At 57.0% G+C, this 23,314-nt stretch overlaps 1 protein-coding gene across 1 annotated transcript in view; it reads left to right on the forward strand.

Moving 5' to 3' along the window:
• ABCC1 (ATP binding cassette subfamily C member 1 (ABCC1 blood group)) overlaps window positions 1-23,314 on the forward strand; it is a 113,474-nt gene that overhangs the window by 26,603 nt on the left and 63,557 nt on the right. The window contains exons 2-5 of the mRNA XM_079120603.1: window positions 5,537-5,713; window positions 10,305-10,430; window positions 13,480-13,617; window positions 15,054-15,179. Coding sequence (XP_078976729.1) covers window positions 5,537-5,713; window positions 10,305-10,430; window positions 13,480-13,617; window positions 15,054-15,179 — 567 coding nt within the window. The remainder of the gene's footprint in view (window positions 1-5,536; window positions 5,714-10,304; window positions 10,431-13,479; window positions 13,618-15,053; window positions 15,180-23,314) is intronic.

Raw genomic sequence — 23,314 nt, forward strand, 5'->3', positions numbered from 1 at the left:
CCCCGGTCCCTTTCCCGGTCCACCTTCTCTTTTCATAAGTGCCCCCCACCTTTTTCCTTTTTGCTCCCTGGCTTCCAGGCGGGAGAGAACGCGATGCCCTGCAGCTGAGTCGCTGAGATATGAGTCTCTCGGATTCCACCCATTTCCTGCCAGCGGCGCAGCCTCGTTCTCCAGGGCCAGCACTCCGCTGTGCACCCGCCTGCATCCTCCCATCTGTTCCTCCGTTGGTGGACACCTCACTGGTTCCACTTTGGCCGGGTGAACTGCTGCTCTGAACGTGGTGAGCCTGTGTCACTGTAGTACGATGGCTGAGTCTCCAGGACCAGCACCCAGGAGGGGTGCAGCGGGGTCCGGGCGGTTCCGGCCTCGTCTTTGGAGAGGCCTCCCTGCTGACTTCCAGAGCGTTGCACTAACTTGCACCCCACCCTCAGTGCGAGAGCCTTCCTTTCTCCCCACGTCCTCTCCAGCATTGTTATTATTTCTGTTCATGATGGTTACCGTTCTGACTGGTGTGAGATGAGATCTCAGTGTGGTCTTGATTTGCATTTCCTAGTGGCTAATGATGTTGAATATTTTTTTCACGTATTTGTTGGATGTTTGTATTTCTTCTTTGGAGAGGTGTCTGTTTATCCTTTGCCCATTTATTAATTAGTTCATTTATATTTTTGGTGTTCTGTTTTTTGAGTTCTTTATACATTCTAGATACTAATCCTCTGTCGGAAATGCAGCTGGCAGAGATCGTCTCCCATTCTGTGTTCTTTCTTCACATTCCTCTTTCCTTTGCTGTGCAGATGCTTTTCAATCTGATGTCATCCCATTTATTAACTCTTGGCACGATTGGCTGTCGGGGTCCAGAGGATAGGTGCCTGTGTCTGTATGTTGGAGGGTTGACTCACGTTTTCTTCTAGGCGTTGCATACTTTCTGATCTAAATCCTAGGTCTTTGACCCATTTGGAGTTGCTTTTTGTGCAGGGTGAGAGATCAGGGTCTAGTCGCGTTCTTCTGCGTGTGGATAACCAGTTTTCCCAGCACCTTTTCTTAAAAAGGCTGTCTTTTCCCAGTGTATATATCTGGCACCTTTGTCGAGGGTCAGGTGACTGTACCTGGGTGGGTTTGTCTCTGTCTTCCATTCTGTTCCACTGGTCTGTGTGTCTGACCTTTGGTCAGGACCGTGTGTTTAGGTCAGGACCCCAGCTCTGTAGTACAATTTGAAGTCGGGTACTGTGGTAGCTGCAGCGTTGCTTTTTTGGATTAGTACTGCTCTGGCTATTCTGGGTCAGATGAATTTTGGGACTATTTTTTCTAGTTCTGTGAAGAAAGTCATTGGTATTTTGATGGTTGCATTGGATCTGCATATTGCTTTTGGTAATGGGGCCATTTTAACAATATTAATGCTGCCTGTCCGTGAACGTGGTGGTGGTGGTGGTGTCTGTCCATCTTCTCATGGTTTGGAGGAGGGCTCCTTAGTGCCTTCTTATCTAGGGTAGGTTTTGAAGGATGAGTAGGAGTTAGTTAGGGCAGAAAGACACTGCAGAGAGAGGATCCAGCAAGAGGTAACTGAGGAAAGCACTCATTAGCTCAGATGATGGGGGAACACCTTTAGGAGAAGGATCAGGGCTTCCCTGAAACTCCAGGGCCTTGGATACCACCTTGCAAATACCTATTTGTGTAAATGCCTGGGTTGGCATGTTGGGGAGCAGGGCAGGAGGACGCACAGACGATGCAGGGGGCGCCTCAGGAGTCGTGGCAAGCCTCAGTTGTCGGAGGCAGTAGGGAGCAGCCGGCTCTGTGGTCCAGAGCAGAGGTGACCCCATCTGTCTCATTTATTTCTGTTTTTGTGCGTTTGTGGGGCTGAGGATGGAACCCAGGTTCTCGGGCATGCTAGGCAAGCATCTTGCCATTCCTTTTATTAATGAAAGTATGTGAATTTGTGGCGTTTCCTCTGAGCAGAGTTCGCCTGCTCTGAAACAGACTTGGACGGGTCCCCAGTCCTCTGCTCCTGAGAGGAGGAGTTGCAGCTGCGGGGAGGCATGTTCTCCATCAGATGGGCAGCTGGTCTGGGAGGGGCTGCCCCGGGCCTCGTTAGGGGGAGCACAAGTGGATGTTACCTGTGGGGAGGACAGTGCCTACCCACATTTCAAACGTGTGCTCTGTGACCCAGCAGTGGCACTTCTATAAAGCCGTGTCACAGAAATGCTCACTCGCGTGTGAAAGGAGGACCTTCCAGGCAGTTGGTGTGGTGCCGACTGGTTCAGAAGCAGCCTGGATGCCGAGGCCGCGGGAGAGCCATTGGAAGTCAGGTGCGCCCACACAAGGGGCTCAGAGCGTGCGAGACAGAGAACCAGGGTTCATGCAGGTTTCAGGTGGTCGCAAGGTGCAGAGCACGGTGTGGAGTCCACCTCCTCCCACTGAGATCCGGGCCATCCGCTTGCGCTACGTACACACCAAGTCGTTTCTGGAAGGATACGGAAGAGATGGGAAGTGGTTCCTTCTAGAGAGGGGAACTGGGTTGGGCGGAGAAGGAACGAGGGAAAGATTTCACTTCCACCTCTTTGCTCAAAGGAAGTTAAGACGCCCAGAGCTGAGGACGAATTAAGTTAAGAACGCTCAGTGTGGAGCAGAGGGCGTCTCAGGGTCGCTCCCGGGAGAGCCGCCCAGGCTGTGCCTGGCATCTGCCTGGAGGGATGTGGAGGGAACCGGGGCTGGTGGTCGTCAGCGTGTCTACGCGTTGGGTGGGCGGAGAGGCCATGAGTTAAGGGGGGAAGACATTATTTTTTCAACACCATCTACCATTTTAGGTAGTTTGGAAAAGTTTGGAGGTGCCATGTCTCCCCTATTCAATGCCACAGAGAGGAGGGGCTGAGTCACAGCCTGGGTGGTGGATGTGTGGGTGCAGGTGGGTGCGCAGGTGTCTGTGGGGACGTGGCGGGGGTGGCCTCGCTTTGGTGAGGGCTGGCAGTGGGTGGTTAGGTGTGTCTGCGGCTGTGCACCTGCCTTTAGTGGGAGGCCCTGGGGGCGGTGGGGAGGGTGACCTGTGGTCCCCGTGGTCCAGGCCGGGAGCCGGTGGCGGGAGCCGTTCTCAGACGCGGACCAGATGGAGTGGCCAGCCCGGGTGCTGTTTCCTCCCTGAAGGGCCGAGGCCTTTGGAATCAGCCTTTTCTGGCAGCTGCAGAGAAACTGCTCTGTGAGTAACGGCCACCAGCTGTTTGATCCTTCATCAGCCGTCACCTTAAGCATTACCAGGGGCGTGAGACCAATTAAAGTCGTCAGGAATTCCTGTGCAGAGGCCGCCTTCCAGACACCCGGGTCGCAGAGACCAGAGCTTCCCAGCCAAGTCGCGTGCGCGCTGCTGGCCTCCAAGGGTTCGCTTTGCGGTCACGCCTGGTTCCCAGTTCTGGGAAAGTAGACCTGGCTTGACGGAGTAGCCACGCTTCTGAAGAACCAGTTTAGGGACTCGCTTTACACCTTGATCTCGCCTTGATAAGTCTGTTTATTTTAAATAATTTTATAGCCATCACAACTATTTTTAAAATGCATAGTTCAGTAGTGACAGGTGTATTCCTGGTGTGTATAACTCACATGCTTTTTTGGGGGAACATACATTTTAATCACATTGTCACCTTTTTTTCTCTTTTTCTTTTTCTTTTTTATTTATTTTTTCTCAGTGCTGGGAGTGCAGCCCTGGGCCATGTGCATGCCAGGCAAGCCTCTGTCACTGAGCTGTGTCCCTAGCCCTCGACAGTTTCCTTTAAGTGCAGCAGCACACGCCTGTAATCCCAGCAACTCGGAAGGCGGAGGCAGGAGGAGATCATGTTCAGGGCCAGCCTCAGCAACGCAGTGAGGCCCAGTCTGAAAATAAAATATTAAAGGGCCTGGGGATGGGGTTCAGGGGTTAAGCACCCCTGGGTTCAGTCCCTGGTACCAAAAAATTTTTAAAAATTAAAAATAAAACGAGTCCTGCTTGCTTCCTTCCCTTTCTCTGCGTGTGTTCGACTGGCTGGTGAAGCCTGTCGGGTGCATGTGAGGTTGCAGCTTCCTGGAGCGCCTCCCTGGTCTCACTGGGTGCTGGTGGGCAGGCTGCTGGAAGGGGAGGTGTCTGGAGAGCGGGTGCTTTGTGGTCACCAGGGTGGGCTGGAAGAGAGGAGGGCCTGGCAGCCACTGCAGTTGCCTGGGACTCATGGACCTGGTCCAGAGACTGGCTCCTCCTGGCTCCTGCTGCTGGGTATGAAGCAGGAATGTAGGCCCGGATGACTTTTTTTTTTTTTTTTTCCCGGTCCTGGGGATTGAACTGAAGGGTGCTTCACTACTGAGCCACATCCTCCGCCTTTTTGAAAAATTTTTAAATTTTGAGATACGGTCTTGCTAAGTTGCTTAGGGTCTTACTTAATTGTTGAGGCTGTCCTCAAACTTGCAATCCTCCTGCCTCAGCCTCTCCATCTGAGATTACAGGCACATACCACCACGCCTGGCCCAGATGTTGATTTTTTTTTTTTTTTTTTTGTGGTGCTGGGGATTGAACCCAGGGCCTTGTACTTGACAGGCAAGCACTCTACCAACTGAGCTATATTCCCAGCCCCAGATGTTGATTTTTAAAAAGGAATCTTTTTATGAGATGGTCTGATTTTAAATGTTGGCAGCTAACCTAATTTTTAAAAAAGCATGCCTAAAGCAACAACAACAGACCATCCGTGAGCTAAGTGGCCACTAAGAGTCAGACTTCTCATTTCACCCAGCCTAACCAGGCAGAGACGGGAAATGAGACCCCCCAACTGAGGGTGATAACGTTTCCCACAGTTGTACCACTACTCCACCAAGAGATCAGGCCTCGAGTTAAATTTAAGTGCTCCATGATAAAACTGCGAGTGGAGTTAATTCTTGGATGCATCCATCTGACCTAGTTATGTATGTGTGTATCATTTTTAAAAAATCTATTTGGCATGTGCTGTGTGCAAAACACAGTCCTTTTTTTCTTTTTCTTTTTTTCCAAGTGATTGGAAACAGTCTTGTTTCTGAGGCTGGAGGGTTTCGTGGTAAAATGCGGGGAACTGGACCAAGTTGCCTGAGTGTGAGTCCAGCTGCAGAGCTTGGCAGCTTTGTGACACTGGCCTATCATCGAACCCGTCGTGTCTGTTTCCACATCTGCAAAAGCAGGCAGGGCGTCCTCAACGCACAGGGTCCAAGGAGGAGCGGGTGCTGAGCACTGGTGGAGGGCCTGGCACCCACCTGTGTTTGGGCCTGAGCCCTGCTGCTGCTGACGAAGATGACAGAAGTTTCCATTTCACAAGTCAAAGTGGCACCCAAGGGTTCTTCGGGGTGCCAGGCTCTCCTCCAGGGCCCCTTGAAATGCCTCTGGTTGTGCTGCAGGACTGGCCACAGGCCCGGGACCTCGTCTGCTCTGCAGGGGTGACAGAAGGTCGCCCTGTTCCCGTGACCTGTGTCTCCTTCCTGCCGACCGCGCCCTGCTGGAGGGTGCAGACTGTGTGGTTCCGTGGCTTGGAGCGCGTGCCTGCCGCTGACCTGTCGTGTCTGCCCGCAGGACTGGAATGTCACCTGGCACACCAGCAACCCCGATTTCCCCAAGTGCTTCCAGAGCACCGTCCTGCTGTGGCTGCCGTGCCTCTACCTCTGGGCCTCCTTCCCCGTCTACTTCCTCTGCCTCTCCCGACATGACCGGGGCTACATCCAGATGACACCCCTCAACAAAGCCAAAACTGTGAGTCCTGGTCGTCCCGCGGCCGAGGGTGGGCACCTGGGCGGGGGCAGCAGCGCGCTGGGTCAGACGCTTCCGTCCACTTACCTGTCTCAAGTGCATTATTCTAGAAGGTGGAGCCACGTGGTAGGCAAAGCCTGGAGCTCTGGTGGCCAAGCGGGGCTCGGATCCCTGCTCTGCCGCGTGCCGGCTCAGCAACCCTTGAGCAGAGAGTGACACCCCCGAGCCCCACTGTCCCAAGTGGAGCAGACAGGAGGGGCTTCCTCCAGGGCCGACCAGATCAGAAGGTCTTCCTCCCTTGTTAAAGCCATTTGCCTTTTATTTTATTTTATTTTTCAACTTTTAAAAGAGTTTTTATTTTGAAGTACAAAATTGCAGCCATGTCAAGAACCACCCCTCCCGTGCCCATGCTGACCAGCCTTTAGCCGTCGTGCTCGACAGTGGCTTCTGCTCTCTCCGCTCGTGCATCCTCTTATTCTGGACCATTGGAAAGAGGCGGCGTCTGCCACGCCTTTGCCCCTCACTGCTTCAGAGTTTATTTCCCCTGAACAGGGATCTTTGTTGATGTGACCACAGTACAGAGATGAAACAGGAAAGTCACGAATGGCCCAGTGCTTAAAAAGAATGTCTCTCGTCTGTGTTCTGGTGTTGTCCTTTGCCCTACCGCTGTTCTTTCCAGCATCTTCTCCCTCTGGTTCCGAATCTAGGCTACAGCCCTCTGTTGCTTTTAGTCATGTTTTTATCTTGAGCTTCTTTTAATTTGGAAGACATCTTCACCTTTCTTTATCTCTTAGGACATTGGGGTATTTGAAGAACAGTTATTGTGTAGTATGTTCCTCAGTTTGAGCTTGAGTGATGTCTCCTCCTGATTCTGCTCAGAGAACTACAGACGAGCCTTGTGTCCTGCTTGGCGTGTTTGTGTCAGCCAGCTTTCTGTTACTGTAAGAAATACCTGAGATACACCCTGCACAAAAATCAACTCATAGTGGATCAAGGGCCTTGAAATCAGGCCAGAGACCCTGCATCTTATAGAAGAAAAAGTAGGTCCAAATCTTCACCTTGTTGGCTTAGGATCAGACTTCCTTAACAGGACTCCCATAGCACAAGAAATAAAAGCAAGAATCAATAACTGGGATAGATTCAAACTAAATAGCTTTCTCTCAGCATAGGAAACTATCAGCAATGCAAAGAGAGAGCCTACAGAGTGGGAGAATATCTTTGCCAATCATACTTCAGATAGAGCACTAATTTCCAGAATATATATAAAGAACTCAAAAAACTCTACACCAAGAATTCAAATAACCCAATCAACAAATGGGCTAAGAATATGAACACATGCTTCACAGAAGAAGATCTACAAGCAATCAACAAACATATGAAAAAATGTTCACCATCTTTAGTAATAAGAGAAATGCAAATCAAAACTACACTAAGATTCCATCTCACCCAATTAGAATGGCGATTTTCAAGAACACAAGCAACAATAGGTGTTGAAGAGGATGTGGGGAAAAAGGTACACTCATACATTGCTGGTGGGGTTGCAAATTAGTGCAGCCACTCTGGAAAGCAGTGTGGAGATTCCTTAGAAAACTTGGAATGGACCTACCATTTGACCCAGCTATCCCACTCCTCGGCCTATACCCAAAGGACTTAAAATCAGCACACTACAGAGATACAGCCACATCAATGTTCATAGCTGCTCAGTTCATAATAGCCAGACTATGGAACCAACCTAGATGCCCTTCAGTTGATGAATGGATAAAGAAACTGTGGTATATATATACAATGGAATATTACTCAGCTATAAAGAATAATAAAATTATGGCATTTGCTGGCAAATGGATGAAATTGGAGAATATCATGTTAAATGAGATAAGCCAATCTCAAAAATCCAAAAGAGGAATGTTCTCACTGATAAGTGGATGATGACACATAATGGGGGGTGGGAGGGGGGCAAGAATGGAGGAAGGAGGGACTGTATAGAGGGAAAAGAGAGGTGGGAGGGGTGGGGGGAAGGAAAAAAATAACAGAATGAATCAAACCTCATTACTCTATGTAAATGTATGAATATGCAAATGGTATGCTGTTACTCCATGTACAAACAGAAACAACAGGTATCCCATTTGTTTACAATAAAAATAAATTAAAAAAAAAGAAATACCTGAGATAAATCAGCTTATAAAGAGGAAAGATTTATTTTGGCTCACAGTTTTGGAGGCTTCAGTCCAGGGTTGGGCAGACCCACAGCTTTCGGGCCTGTGATGAGGTCGCACGTCATGGCGGATGCGTAGCAGAGCAAGCCATTCTCTTCATGGCCAGCAGTGGAAGGAAACAGAAAAAGAGCAGGGTCCCCAAAGCCCTTCAAGGCCACCCCTCCAAGTCCTGAAACTCCCCACTGGAGGAGGTCGCTCTCAGCAGCGCCCGCCTGCTGGGGACTGGGTCTCCAGCCCGTGGCCTCTGGTCCACAGGAGAGCAGCCTGCCCTCGCGTTGTGTGCTGTCCGTCTCCTTCCTGACGGGCGGATGTCAGTCACTTGGTCCAGGTGCTGCCTGGCTTCTCTGTGTTGGGGCCTGTCCACACGTGAGCCGACAGGTGCTTTGGGAGCCAGCAAATGTCGTACTCCTGGTCCGGCTCGGTTCTCCTTTTTTGAGATGGGGTCTCACCGTGTGGCCCACGCTGGCCTTGAGCGTGTGACCCTCCTGCTAGGCCTCCTGAGGAGCTGGGTCACAGACACGTGCCGTCCGTCTCGGCAGTGGCGGTTCCTTCCCAGGACCCTTGGTGAACAAGGAGGCTTGGATGATTTGGCCAAAGCCCCTGCCTGTGATACCCCTGTCCAGACCTGTCCCGGCCGTTCCAGCCCCTCTTAAAATGTCACCAGCTGCGCAGATGGAAGCCACGGTGCGGCGCCCCTGCAGGCCCGTCAGAGTGGCCACTCCAAGCTGTGGAGCCGCGGAGCCGGGTCGACTGGGCAGGAACGCTTACGAGGCGGCTGGTGGCCCGGCCTCGTGACCCAGCAGCCCACTCCTGGTGCTTGCCCAGAGGAGTTAAGAGCTTAGGTTCACGCAGACCTGTGCACACGTGATCACGGCGGCGTTTCTCATGGTGGCCACAGCTCGGAGCAGTCGGGATGCCCTTGAGGGGACAGAACAAAAGAAACCTGTGGCGCGCCCGGACAGTGGGCCGTACTCGAAGGAAACGAGCCCTTGGGCTGTGGAAAGATGCGGAAGCCCAAGTGCACCTCGGGAAGCTGGTCTGGGCGGCTGGGGTGCAGCTCGGCGGCAGAGCGCTTGCCTGGCTGTGCGAGGCCCTCGGTTCCGTCCCCAGGACGCAAAACCAGCAGGAAACCAAACCCCAAAGCAAAGACAAGCCAGCGTGGAAAGGCCACAGAGCGTACGATCCAAGCTGCGTCACCTTCTGGAGAGGACAGTGTGGCCACAGCTGACAGATCCGGGTTGGCAGGGGTGTCAAGAGGGGAGAGGTCAGCACGGGTGGGGACCAGGGCAGCGAGCCAGTCAATAGGACCGTGGTGACGGACACCTGGTGTCGCACCCTGGGCCGAGGCAGGGCGGGCTCAGAGCAGAAGGAAGCACCTGTGGGCGCTGGGCGGTGATGCGCGGATCCCGGTCCCTGGTCGTCCCTGGACCCCCGGGCGGGATGCTGGTAGCCGGGAGGCTGTGTGTGGGTGGAACGCTGCATCCCGGTTTTTCTGTGAATACTCCAGAACAATACTCCAGAACAGTCTTAGCAATACTCCAGAACAGTCTTAAGAAGCGTCGCCTGCCTCCCCGCCCTTAACTGTACGCGCCGTCTTCCTCAGTCCTAGGAGCCCTTTGTGCATTTCTTGGAGATCGTCATCTCCTTTTCAGAGATCGTTCAGATTTTATCCCCGCTTTGCTCAGAAACCCTCCATTAGCTTCCCACTCCTGGGAGTAAAAACCCAGAAGGCCTCCCAGTGGCCGGCGGCCCCTGGCTCTGGGTTCCTCCTCTGCCTGCCGTCTCCCGCTGCGCTCTTTCCACGGTAGCAACAAACCCGCAGCCCCACCCCGAAGCCTTTGCACTTGCTGGGCCCTCTGCTCAGGGGGCTCTTTCCTGCACACACTCCCTCCTTCCGGCTCCCCTGCTGCCTGGCCACGGGCCTCCGGGCACTCTGTCCTACCTTCTTTTCTGCGCAGCCCCTGTTGCTCTGGCGGGACGCTGTGTGCATTTCCGCCCTTTTCTTGATGGTCATCTTGCACTGGAGCGTTGGCTCCAAAGGCAAGGACGGTGCTGTGACCTCTGTCATTGGCCTCGGGTGACGGGGCTGGCAGCATAGCTCCGGCGGAGGGTCATGGAGGCAGCGGAGCTCTGGGTTTTTGGTGCTGGGAGGACGTCGGCCAGGCCAGTCCTACAGGGGAGCACGTGGCAGGCTGGCCACAGACCAGCGTGTGCGTGAGGCGGCCTGCTGGCCGTCCACCCTGCCGGCTCCGTGTTCCAGGCACTGTGCTCTTCCTGAGGAGCGTGGCTACGGTCTGGGGTTGGCTGGGTCCCCAGGCCCAGCTCCCCGTGGGGTGCGTCCCGTCCCCTGCCGTCTCTGTGACACGCGCCTTCCCTTGCAGGCCTTGGGATTCTTGCTGTGGATCATCTGCTGGGCGGACCTCTTCTATTCTTTCTGGGAAAGAAGTCGGGGTGTTCTCCTGGCCCCAGTGCTGCTGGTCAGCCCGACCCTCCTGGGCATCACCATGGTAAGTAGGAGCCGGCTGGGAACCTTGGCCATCCGCCAGGCCCGCGGAGGCGCACAGCAGCGACGTGAGAAATGAGAAGGTGCAAACCCAGAAACCTGAACTCTTTTCAGAAATCCTGGGGACTGGCTGCTGGGAGGGGCAGTCAGAGGAGCTACGCTGGCCTGCTGGCCGCAGTCCCTTCCCTGAGGTGGTGGCATGTGGTGTTCCATTGCGTTTGCTGGGATCTTGGACTTTTCCCAGCTCCTGGCTGTGGGATGGGGTGGGATACCACGCTGAGCAGGAAGCATCCCTGCCCCCTGGGGGTCCACAGTCGGCGGGCAGTGCGGACGGAGAGCAGTTTGTTAATGACAGCTGATCCTCCCGGCAGCTTCTGCTTTGTCCCCCCCCTGCAGGGGTGGAAGCTGAGGCACAGAAAGGTTAAGGGCGTTGCTTGAGGTCACACAGCTAGCAAGCAGATGAGTGAAAGGTGGGAGCCTCGTGCTTTCAGTGGCTGATGGTGCAGCCTCGGGGCCTGGTCAGGGTGACCGGCTCCGGATCCTTGGCAACCCGAGGAGCCCGCGAGGTTCTCAGAGAGCAGAGTCCTTGGGGTTGGAGGGGGCAGAGGATTAGGCAGGCTGTTCCAGCAGGGAGGACCGTGTGTCCAGAGAGGGGACAAGCCGTCCTGTGAAGCAGGATCCCAGTGGAGGTTCAGAAGAGGGGGCAGCAGACACAGTCCCAGAGGTCAGGGAGGCAGCGGGCAGCCAGGCTGGGGAGGCCGTGGACCTCGCTGCGTCGGACGCAGTGTTCACCCCGTGCCCTCCTCCGTCTGAGACCCTCCGGGCACAACCTCCTTCACGTGTGTTTGCTCTTTCTCCATGATTTATAGATGAGCACACTGAGGTCCAGAGAGGTGAAGGAACTGGTCCAAGGTCACACAGCCAGAAGCAGTAGAGCCAGGCAGCTGCGCTGTAGCACCTGCTGTATGGTGCAGTGTTTGTTTGTGGTGACTCTTTGCTTATTGTCTGGCTTTCCTGCTGAGGGTGGCTCCTAGTGACTCTCTAGGGACACAGGAGGCAGTTGGCACAGTTTTATCCTCCCTGTTTCCAGAGGTCGGGAGGTCAGGTGTGTGGCATGGCCATGCACACTGAATGGAACCTGCGCGCGTGCAGAGGCCGTGCAGGGAAGCTGGGGAGCCGGCCGGGTGCAGGGTGGGGAGCCGACGGACCTGAGGCCCCAGGAGGTGCCCGCTGAGGGTGGAGGCTGCCCAGCCTGGCTGCTCGTGCCCCAGGTGGGCAGGAGGGAGGAGGCCAGCCTGGGCCTGGTGGCTGGAGAGGGGTGGGGGTGGGGAGATGGCTCAGACGGGTGCCCGCGGGGGTCTGCGGACCCGGCATCTGTACACAGTCAGGTTCACCTGTGCCGAGGGCCAGTACCTCTGCCCGCCTTCCCTCCGGCCACCACTGTGTTCACTCTCCCCCCGCCGCCCCCAATCTGTCGCCATGCAGGACAGGTGCTTCCCGTCCTGTGGCTGCGTCCCCAGAGTGCTGTGGGCCTGAGTTGCAGGCGGGCAGCTGGATCTGGCTCCGCGGCCTGGCGTCCAGCTGTGTCCCCTCGTGTCTCCAGAGCTGCGGTTTCACTTGCGGGGTGTTGCCAGCCACCCCTGGGTGGCGGGGGTCCGGCTGGTCGAGGTGTCTAAGACGCCTGACGAGAGGCGGCTGCTCTGGTGACGCGTGCCAAGCCCAGGTCTGGTGTCCTCGGTTTCTGGTGCCGTCGGGGTCCCTGGCGGCTCCCTCAGGCCGTGGCACACCTGGTTTCTGATGTGGGAGGCAGAGCCCTGCTGTGCCCACACCACCCTGCTGTCCCGCCTCCCTGCTCGGGGCACTGGTTACGGGATGTGGGGATCGCTGCCCACCCAGGTTCCTGGACTCTTGGGTTCTGGCCACGGCCCAGTTCTGCACCCGTGTTGAAATCCCAGGTCCTCAAGGTGAGGTTTTGAGCGGGGTGAGGCAGCCTGACGCAGGGGGACCATGGCCCCCCAGGTGGAGAGTGAGTTCCCAGCACAGGAGGCGAAGCCAGAGCCAGTGTGAGGGGAGGAGGCTGGCACCAGGTGACCCCGGGTGGACTAAGCCCAGGTCTCAAGGCAGAGCTGGGGTGTGGCCGAGGGGCTTGGGGAGGAGGGCTGGGGGGCGAGGACAGGGCGTTCTGAGCCACGCCCTAGGGAGGCGGGAGCAGCTGTGGGTGACCTGCCCCTCCTGAGTCTGGTTGGACACCCCGAAGGTTCTGCTTCTCCTGGTGCTCCACCCCACTAGGGAGTGACCACAGTGTCATCTTATTTCAAGGAAAAGCAGATTGATGGATTTTCTCTCCCTGAGTGTTAAGTCGTGTTCAGTGGAAGCAGAAGCCCACATACTGGGGATGAGGTCAAAAGCCCCCCGCTGCAGTCCCTCCGCACTGTTAGTACTGATAACTTCTTTGAAGGCGAGCTGTGTGGCCATGGGTAGGTGGTGTTCCCTCTCTGGACCTCTGTTTCCACATCTGCCAAGTGAGGCCGCTGGCAGTTAATGTATGTGAGGGGCTTTGTGCAGGATACATGTAGCAGGTGCTCAGGGAAGAGCGGTCCTCCCTAATGACCATTGATTACAGCAGCCGGGATTTGAACCCAGGCCTTTGTGGCTCTAGATCAAGGGTTGGTGCCTGGCCCTCTGCTTGTTTTTGTAAATAAAGTTTTATTGGCACAGGCAGTCACGTCCATTCGTTTTCATGCAGTTACTCTCATGATAAAATGGCAGGGCTGAGTCGTTGGGGCAGACACGGTATTTATGATGTGATCCTGTAAGGACCTGTGCTGAACTGGCCTTTCCCCCAGTGTGTCCATCCGTCCTGGATCTGTTATGGTCTCATTAAGTCCTGACAGCTCTCCAGGTGGATGCTGTTGCCTTTGCTTTGCTGATGAAGGGCTCCAGAAGGTTCCTGGACTGGCCTAGAGGCACCTGGTGTGACGGTGGAGCTGAGCTGGAGCTGACTCTCCCCGTCCCCGGGCCTCGGAGCCACGCCCTCTCTGTTCCTCTTCCAGCTGCTTGCTACCTTTCTAATCCAGCTCGAGAGGAGGAAAGGCGTTCAGTCCTCGGGGATCATGCTCACCTTCTGGCTCCTGGCCCTCCTGTGTGCCCTCGTCATCTTGAGATCCAAGATCATGAACGCCTTAAGAGAGGTGAGTGTTCTCTGGGCCTGCACGCTCCTGCACGCTCCGCGGAGGGATGCGCGCTGGTCTCCTCCGTGCGGGGTCCTGTGTTGCCATGGCAACCATGGGAGGGTACCGCAGGGGCCAGCTCCTTCCCCAGGGACCTGCCTATTCCTCCAGATGCTCACCAGGTCAGTTGTGGTGTTCGTTCTAGAACCTTCTTTCTGGCCTCCACTTGTCCGTGTGGCTTGGAGGGGCCCACATGGGTCCTACAAGGGCAGGGACCACAAGCCTTGGCGGTGTCCCCCTGTGAGCGGGACACACCAGCGCCACGTGTCTTTGGCCTGGGGAGAAGCCCAGTTGTGAGCAGGATTTGCAGAGTGGCCGTTTTCCCGGGGGCTAGAGACATGTCCCCAGGTGACCTGTGTGCCGTTGGCTGTCATCTGGCTGGAGGTGTTGCTTGTGTTGGCGGCTGTGTGCTCCTCCCAGGAACCTGAAGCGTGCGCACCTCGTGGCTCCTGGCTGCTCCTCCCTGCTGCCTGGAGCTCACCAAGGACCGCAGGAGGCCCAGGCGGGAAAGGAACGGAACGGTTATTGAGCGCCCACAGCATACCGAGTAGCCTCTCGTTAGGGTTGAGGGCAGCAGACTTTTCCGAGTGCTGCACGGGGGACCCAGTGTTTTTCAGGAATAATCGTTTGACGGCTCTGGGTGACTGACGGCCTCCTGGACCTCAGCACTAATTCACATTCTGGGTTGGATGCCTCTTTGTCACTGGGCATGCTCCTGTGTTCTGGGGGATATTCAGGCTTTCCTGGCCTCCCCCTGCTGGGTGCAGCCACACCCCTCCCCACAGATAATGACAAATGTGTTCCTGGACTGCAACTTGATCCCTGGGAAGTCCTCTTGGTTGAGGACCATGGGTCTGTTTGTAGGTGGGGAAACTGAGGCACAGAGAGGTTAAATAAGTGAACAAGGTCCCACAGCCTGTTTGAGCTGGGCCAGGCTTTAGACGAAACTCAGTTTGACTCCTGTGCCCAGGCTTCCTCCTGCACCCAAGATGCCCTCACCAGACGGGTGGGCAGGGTGACCACAGGACGGGCCCTCTCTTCTGTCTCAGGAGGGTCAGGAGGCGCCAGCCTGCTGCGGACCTTGTCTTGGTCCACTTTCTGTTGCTATACCTGAGTACACAGCTGGGTGGTTTATAGAGCATAAAGGTTGCCGCGGCTCGCGGTTCTAGAGGCGGGGAGCTCCAGGGTTGCACGGCTGCGTCTGGCCAAGCCCACTCGCTGGTGGGGCTCTCGGCAGAGCCCCAGGCGGAGCCAGCGTGGGTCTCTCTTACGAAGCTCCCATGCCGCCCTGGGGGGTGGGGTCTCACACCAAAGCTCTTACTGCAGGATCTGGGACACCGGGCTCTGCTGTCCAGGTGCTCCTGTGAGTGACCTTCCCCTCCCCGTGTGCCACGCAGGACGCGCAGGTGGACCGGTTCCGCGACACGACCTTCTACGTCTACTCCGTCCTCGTGCTGGTCCAGCTTGTGCTCTCCTGCTTCTCAGACCGCTCGCCCCTGTTCTCCGAGACCATCAACGACCCTGTGAGTGTGACCACAGACGCGTGTGCCAGGGCAGCCACGCTCACTGGCCGCCGCGTCCCGGCTCTGGGCCCGGGCCCCTCGTCCCTGCAGGACCCTCTGTCCTTATCTGCCCGTGTACGGTAGACAGTGGCGAGGCTGAGCGCGGACACGCCTGGGCCTGCTCAGAGGAGGGCCCGTTCGGGGCACAGGTCAGGCCCCTGAGCCTGCATCTCCTCGCCTGGCTGGGGGCGGGAAAGGTGTGAGCAGGTGCTGGGGGTGGGTGGGTTTCACCTGCACGGATCCACCAGGTGTTCCGGAAGGACAGGAGGCTCGGCAGACCAGGGCTGTCCCCTGATCTGCCGCATCCGCAGCCGCCGAGGCATGTGGCCTGGCCTGGCCCCAGGCTCCTGCTCCACCACCCCACCTGCCTCCTCCAGGACCTGGGGTTCAAGGCCTTTGTGTCTCGGGGCAAGTCTGCTAATCCCCTGGGGTCTCCTTTCTCCCCTCTCCCACCAAATGCCCAGTGCTAGGGCCCCAATCTGGGATGCGGCTGAGCCCGATGCTGTCAAAGGGGGACAGACGGTAACCCAGAACCCAAGAGTACATCGGGGGTGGGCAGCATGGAGAATGCCTGGGCAGCCTCCGGTCAGAGGGTCAGGCTCGGCCTCTTTTGAAAAATGTATGTGAGCAGATGGCTCAAGGGAGGGAGGGAGGGAGGGAGAGGTCCAGGCAGAGAGGCCGAGAGTACAGGGCCTGGGGCCGGAGCTGGCAGGGAGCGTGGAAGGAACCGCCCAGCAGCCAGTGTGCTGGACCCTGGAGAGGCAGGAGAGGCCTGAGGTGGTCCCCAGGGGCAGAGGGTCTCCGGAGGCCAGGGAGCTGTGTGGATTTTCGGGAGTGTGTCTGGAAGCCTTTGGAGCGTCACGTGAGGCTCTGTTCCTGTCGATGAGCGAACCGCCGTGGGAGCCGTGTTCTCTGCCGTGGGCTGTGGCTCTCTGCCGGGTTCCCCGTGAGCCCCTGAGGGACCGGGTGGGGCCGGGCTCAGAAGCCTCGGCCGGGAGAAGCCGACGGAGCCCGGGCCGCGTCCTGGGGCCCTCACAGCCGCCCTGGTCTTGAAGCTGCTGGCTCAGGGAGGAGCAGGGTTGGAGAGAGGAGCAGGTGTGCGCGTCTGCCCGTGAGTTCACATCTGTGCGTGATTGTGTGTTCTGTTATGTGTTTGCACTTGTGTGTAGGGCTGGAGTGTGAATGCGTCTGTGTGTGCATGTGTGTTTGGGCTCACGCGCCTTGGCTTGTGTGTGAAGTTCAGAAAGGCAGAGACTGTGCCCGCGCACCCCGCCGGATCCTCCTGTCCTGGCCCGAGGGCGGGCTGCCCTGTGTGCCGGGTGGTGCGTGTTGTGTGTGTGCGCGTCTGTGCAAGGGTCAGCCGAGTGTCCTCATCAGGGAGCGCTGGTGCCTTCGGTGGTGGGCTGTGCCGTGGATCAGAGTCACGTCATGCCACCTGGGCGTCCCAAGCGTAAACCATGACTGGCCAGGCATGGGGATCACCTGGCCCTTCACACTTCCTGGGAGAAGTGGGGTGTCCTGGGCGCCTCACGGAAGGGGTCTCAGCTCTCCTGTGGGGCTCTGTGCGGAGTCCCTTCTCTTCCCTGGCGCTGGTGCTGTTGCTGACTGGCAGAGCTGACCTGGTCCTCCGTCCATACTGTCTGTGCCCCCAGCAGGCCGGCCCAGGGGTGGCCTGATGCCTCCTTGGGGTGGCGTGAAGCTCTTGGCTCGGGCAGCTGGAGGCACAGAGCTGGGGCTGGGACGCAGCATGGAGTCCTCTGCACCCGCGAGCCCACCTTGTCCCCAGTGATCCCTCCTGACAGCCGCTTGCGGAGCAGGTGCGCCATGTCGGGCGGTGAGGACTCTGGAGGGAAAGGCGAGCAGAGCCATCTGCGTGGGTTGTCGGCGGGCGATGCTGTTCACACGCGTGAGGGACTTCAGTGTCTCAGAGCGCCTGTCTGAGGGGGTCCCGGGTGGACACAGGAGACGGCCACCTTTTACTCCATTTGTACAGGCGGTGGGTGACCATGTCGCACGGTCCTGGGGGTTGACGGGGCTCAGCCGGGGGTTCCGTCACAGTCACATGGCGGCTGCGGCTCCGCTCAGCCCAGAGCACCCCGTCTATTTGGTGCTGGGGTGAGTGCAGACCCTGGCCGGGCCCTGGCCTGGCTGACACCCCGGTCGTGGCTGACGCCCCGCCACGGCACGGCAGCTGGTCTCCCAGACCGCGTGGTCCCGGTGGAAGCTGTGTTCCTCTCCAGGACCTGGCCCAGAGTCACGGGGCGTCCCGCGCTTGGTCAGGGTCGCGCTGGTGAGGAAGGGGCCCGAGGGCCTGCCTCTGCACGGGGCGCGCTGGGCCTCGCTCAGGAGTTGTGCTGGGCACCGTCCTGCCGCCTCTGGAAGACACAGGCCGCCGGAGGGAGCTGCCGAGCAAGCCGCAGACAGGTGGAGGCGGGCGGGTGGAGGGGTGGCCTGAGGAGCAGCTCGGTTTGGGACTTGGGACAGGCCCCTCCTCTGTTGGGACCTCCAGGTCTCCTTGGAAGTGGACGGCAGCCCAAGCAGGTGCCGGCTGCCTGGCTACCCAGAGCTGAGGCCTTGGCCTGGGGACACCGTCAGGGTCCGTGTCCCCAGGGCCCTCGGGTCTGAGTCAAGGTGGAACCTAAGGGATGGGGCACCCAGCCCTGCCGCCCCAGGGCAGCAGCGGCCACTGCATGTCCCCAGGGAGGCTGGGCTGGGTGGGGCTGCAGGCTGCCTCTTGCTGAGTCACCCGGTGGCCGTCCCCCCCCCCCCTCCGCGGGCCCTTGGCCCACTCTGTGACTCAGATGCCTATTCCTGTCCTGGCTCCCCAGTGGGACTCCTCCCATCTGTCCTCCCGACCCTGGAGCTGCCTGGGCTTCTGGGAGCCGGGGAGTGACATAGAAAGCCTTCCAGGGCTTTCCTGGGCTGCCGCCTGTCCACAGCCTCTCACTGGCACCAAGGCTGTGGCTGAGGGAGGGGGGATGGGGTGGGAGTCCCCTAGACAGGGAATCGGAGTCACGTGATGTCACTCGGCAGACCCTCCTACTCTGAGTGGGCTTCTGGGGCCGGTGGCCTCTGCACAGGTGCCTGGGGCTCGTTAGGGGTCCTGCCCCAGGTGCCATCCAGACCTCCCGAGTTGGAATCTTCTCTAACAAGATTCTCTGGTGGTTCGGAGCATCTGCTCAAAACCGCTCTGCCCGTTTGGAGCAAGAGAAGCTTCTGTCTGTCCGTCCAGTACAGAATGCTCTCCCACCCACATCTCCTGCATCAAGAGTGGCAGCTGAGGCTGGCTAACCACGACGTCAGGCGTCTGTCTGTCTGTCCAGCCAGCCCAGTGCTAACACTCTGGACACGTGATTCCTCCTCTGAGGCGTGGCCTCTGTCGCCCACGACTGCTCCCCACAAGTCGTTAGCCCGTGTTCAGCGGCTAATTCCGTCCTTTTTCCTAGAGGTGGAACTTCCCCACAGTGACATTGTGGTCTTGGGTTACTCTCTGATGAGACTGAAGCCCAGGCCGAGGGGCAGGACATCCCTGGCCCGGAGAGGTCCCTGGCACCTCTCTGTGATCGTCTCCGCACCTGCCCGGGGTCTGGTGGTCTTGGACTGTTGATTAAGTCAGTGGTATTTGTTTTTGGCCCTGGGGACTCAACCCAGGGCCACTTTATCACTCAGCTACACCCCCAGCCCTTTTTGTATTTTATCTTGAGGCAGGGCCTCGCTAAGTTGCTGAGGCTGACCTAGAGCTTGGCGATCCTCCTGCCTCAGCCTCCCAAGTCCCTGGGATGACCCCGTGCCCCACCACATGACCCAGCAGTGTGCACTCTTTTCTCCCGTCTGTCCTCCTGCTGTGGTCATTCGGTCATTCCCCGTGGTGCCAGGGCGGAGCTGGGTGGATGCCAGCAAAGCGGAGTAGCAGCAAAATAAACCAGCGACTGGGAAGCCGAGATCGAAGGCATGAGGGCCTCTGCCTGGGGAGGAGGCTGGGGGTGGTGGCCAGGTGGGAGGCTGTTCCCGCCAGAGGAAAGCAGCCAGAGGGAAGCAGCCAGGGAGGGTCCAGCCCCTTGCGGAATGTGGGTGTTTGAAGAGCACACACACGTGCTTGGCTCTGTGGAGGGGCCAGGGCAGGAAGCTGCCGGGGAGAGCCCGGTAGAATTCTGTGTGTGACAGGGACTCCACGTCTTATTCTGTCCTCGGTGGGAGCCCATGAAGGTTCTGCACCAGCTGAGCAGCCCTCAGTTTGGGCATGCTTTTGGAGGATCCCTTGTGCTGAAAGGAGGAAGGTGCATTGGACATGGGAAGGTTGGCACTCGCAGCCCACGCACCCAGACAGGCCGAGAGGGAGGCTGGGACAGGCAGGGAATCTGTGCACGCTGCAGGATCAAATACCGGGAAAAGAAAACGGGCAGGTTTGTGGGGGAAAGGGCGTGGCCGAAGGATCCAGGTGTGTGCTGCAGGGAGGAAAAGGAGGGGTTTGTGCAGCTGGCGTGCAGCAGCGCAAACAAATCCAGTGTTTATGTTGTACTGGAAAAATCTCCTCTTGCTGGATGTTTAGGTTGTCCCAACAAATTGTAAGAGCAGCTCAGCACACTGTGTTTATTAATTTAGTTAATCCTTTCAGCAACCCAGTGAAGCAGGATAATGAGATGAAGACACAGAGGGTCAGGGTGGCATGTGTCACTTGAGCATGCAGCAGTGTTGCCTGGAGGACGCAGGTTGCTGGGCCCACCTCCATGGTTTCTGAGACCATAGGTCCAGGTGGAGCCCAGGCATCTATAACAAGTTCCCAGGTGCTGCTGGGGATGGGGCACGTGAGAACCGCAGCTCTGGGCCTCCTGGCCGCTCCCTGCACCTCACACTGCAGGCAGGGTCTCGGCGCAGCTCTGAGTGACCTGTAGAAAGCCGAGTGGGAACTAAGCGCAGAATCAGAAGCAGGGGATTTCTGACGCACAGGCTGGAACACAACAGACCCAGCCCAGGTCCCCAGACCATCCTGGGCGAGATCGTTCGTGACCAGTTCTCAAGGAATCGGTGTTGGGGGCTGTTGGACCAAAGTGGTTTTGCCTCAGGGTTTCTGACCTTGCCTGTCCACACACAGGCCCATGTCCTGCTGAAGATTGTGTCCCTCTGCCCTCTGGGTTTGTGCAGTGACCTGGCCTGCCCCCTTCAGCTGGGCTCATCCAAGTGGTCTTCCTTCTTAGTGAATGAGGGGCCGTTGACAAGCCTCCTGCTTCCCACCCTGGGGGGGTCATGCTGCAGCCCAGTCCCGGGCCGGGAAGCTCCCGGCCCCCGCTCTGTGGTTTCCCTACAATGAACCCCAGTAGGAAGTCCTCAGTGGTTCCCCTGGACGCTGTGCCGCCGGGTCCCGAGCCACTGGCCCGTTCTTTCCTCCTTTTTTGCTGGCAACCCTTGCTACTGAGCAAGTCCAGCTGTCTTTATTATCCGTAAGGCCTTGCATGTCAGACGGAAGCTTCCAGAAACCAGCTCTCAACTGATACGTCTCCCTCTCTGCCAGGGCAGGAGCACAGTGGTAGCGTTTCTGGGCTCTGCCCTGCTCCTGAACTTCAGATCATCTGAGATTGAAGGGAGAGAGATCCGGGGAAGCTCAGGAGCAAGTGCTGTCCTGTATCTGGCCCTCCCTTCCACCTCTGCAGGCGTCTGCTCCCAGTGCCTGGGACTCTGGCCAGTGGCCGCAAGGGTTGACCTCCACGGGCCCCAGGGGTCTTGTGGTTCCGTGGAGCCCCTCCTACCTGTCTCTTGTCCTTGTTAGGTGAGGATAAGGGAAGCCAGGCTTTGGAGGGAAAAGATGGTCCTCTGGGCCACGCTTTACCCCTCAACAATCATGGTGCCTTGGGGCTTCGAGGTGCAATGTAAAGAGGGACTGGCTGACTCTATTTAAACGGGCCGGCTGGGAGGTGCCTCAGGTGCATGCCTGCGTTCTCTTTGGCAGTATTCAACTCCACTTTTCCAGCTGAAGAGCAGCCACGTGGATGAATGAGTGGATGTGATTGTGTTCCAATAAGACTTTATTCAAATAGCCAGCCTGTGGGCCATAACACACCCTGCTTCCCACCAGGTATGAAACATCTGATAGGGAGCTTGTGTGTCCATAGCAAATGGCCGCCATTGAGGTTCCCCTCCCCTTCCAGTTTTGCCGACACCTCTGGGCAGATGCGAGTCCCATGCCTCTATGACATGCGTTTGACGGACATGGAAGCCTTTGTGATTGTTCTTGCTGCCAATAGTGTTGCCACAGCTTGAGTTTTCACTGTGCCAGGCACTGTTCGAGGTACTTAGATTCGATCTCATTTAATTTTTACCCTTAAGGAACTTGCCCAAGGTCCCACGGCTAGTGCAGGGCAGAGCTGGGGCCCAGACTGTCCCTCCCGGCCACTGGCTGCCTGTGGCCCCACACCCAGCTACCCCTTCTGTCCACACCCTGGTGTTCCCCTTATTGCATTTCCCTTTCCGGCTCTGCCTTTAGTGGCATCTTGGTGCTTACCGTCCACGTCCACCAGGGTGGGAAGCCACTCGGGGCGGGGCTTCGACCTCTCGTTCCCCCTGTCCCCAGCGCTGAGCCCTCCTCCTGGCGTATGAGCAGGTCCTCCCACGTATTTGCCTGGTGAGTGACTGAGTCACTGCCAGCTGCACCCACCCCACCACACTGCCCCGCCCGCAGCACCTCCGCTTCCAGCAGAGGGTAGAGCAGGCCACAGTTGAGGTGATCAGTGATCGATCCTGGAACCCACCCCCTGCTGTGGGAGGGGCAGGCCTACGGGCAGGAAGGGGTCCATTGTTCTAGGAGAAAATCCAGGCCACAGGAAATACTTGCCCCTTGCCTCCTCCTTGAGTAATGTGGCCACTTTGGGAAAATTCCAGCTTCTGACACAGCCCTAAGGACCTCACTTGGCCCTCCTGGTAGCCCTGGGAGGACTCCCATTTTCCAGATGTGAAAGTCAAGTCTTGGAGGCAAAGGGACTTGCCGAGGGCTATTCAGCTGAGAGTAGCAGAGTCAGATTTGAACCCAGGTCCTCCAGGCCCCCCAGTCGGAGGTCAGTCTGGAAGAGGCCTGTGGACCTGGTTGGCCTCCAACCTAGTTGGCTAAAAGTACGCCTATGCCAGGGCCCAGCCCAGAGGCCCTGGGCACCTGCCTTAGCAAACTCCCCAGGAGGTGCCACGGGCAGCCAGGGCAGGAGCTCTCACCCCTCCCAGCTCAGCTGGTGGATTGCTGGAGGCGCTTTGCCTGTAGCTTTTACGATGAGCACATAAACTAGTGGACTTCACCCGTGTCACCGTGCAAACATTTCAGTGTGTGTTGCTGGAGGACATGGATCAGCTTTGTGTTTATTTTTAATAACTCTTTTTTTTTCCAGTACTGGGGATTGGACCATTAGGCCGTCCTCAGCTACATCCCAACCCCTTGTTAAATTTTTTTCCTCTTCTCCTGAGATGGAGTCTCACTGGGTTGCTGAAAGTCCTGCTAAGTTGCTGAGACTAACCTCCACCTTGCAATCCTCCGCCTCAGCCTCCTGAGTTGCTGGGATTATAGAGATGCACCGGTGTGCCCAGCTATTTCTACCAACTTTTAATTTTGAAATGGTTTGTTTCCAAAAAGTTGCAAACATATTAGTGTTTCCATGTACATTTCCCTAATGACAATGTCCGAATGATAAAGATCTAAAAAAATACAACTGTCTAACCATTATCTGGTTGAAAAATATTAGTTATATCTATATGTATTTTTTTTGTACCAGGGATTGAACCCAGGGCTGCTTAACCATTGAGCTGTATTCCCAGCCCTTGTTATCTTTCATTTTGAGACAGGATCTCGCTAAGTTGCTGAGAGCCTCCCTGAGGCGTTGAAGCTGGCTTTGAACTTGGGATCCTCCTGCCTCAGCCTCCCTAACTGCCGGGATTACAGGCATATGTCACCATGTCCAGTGACAGTAATAATAAATATCAAATATCCCACTGAGCCGTTGTGTTGCAAATCAGTTCATTATATCATTAGATAATATTATGTTAGTCCTTCAGTGCTTAGCTAGAATTTTCACATTTCCCTCCTCTCTTTGATCATCCTTTGGAAAATGATGCTCATCATT

Source organism: Sciurus vulgaris, assembly GCF_902686455.1.
Source record: "Sciurus vulgaris genome assembly, chromosome: 18".
Taxonomy (NCBI): Eukaryota; Metazoa; Chordata; class Mammalia; order Rodentia; family Sciuridae; genus Sciurus; species Sciurus vulgaris.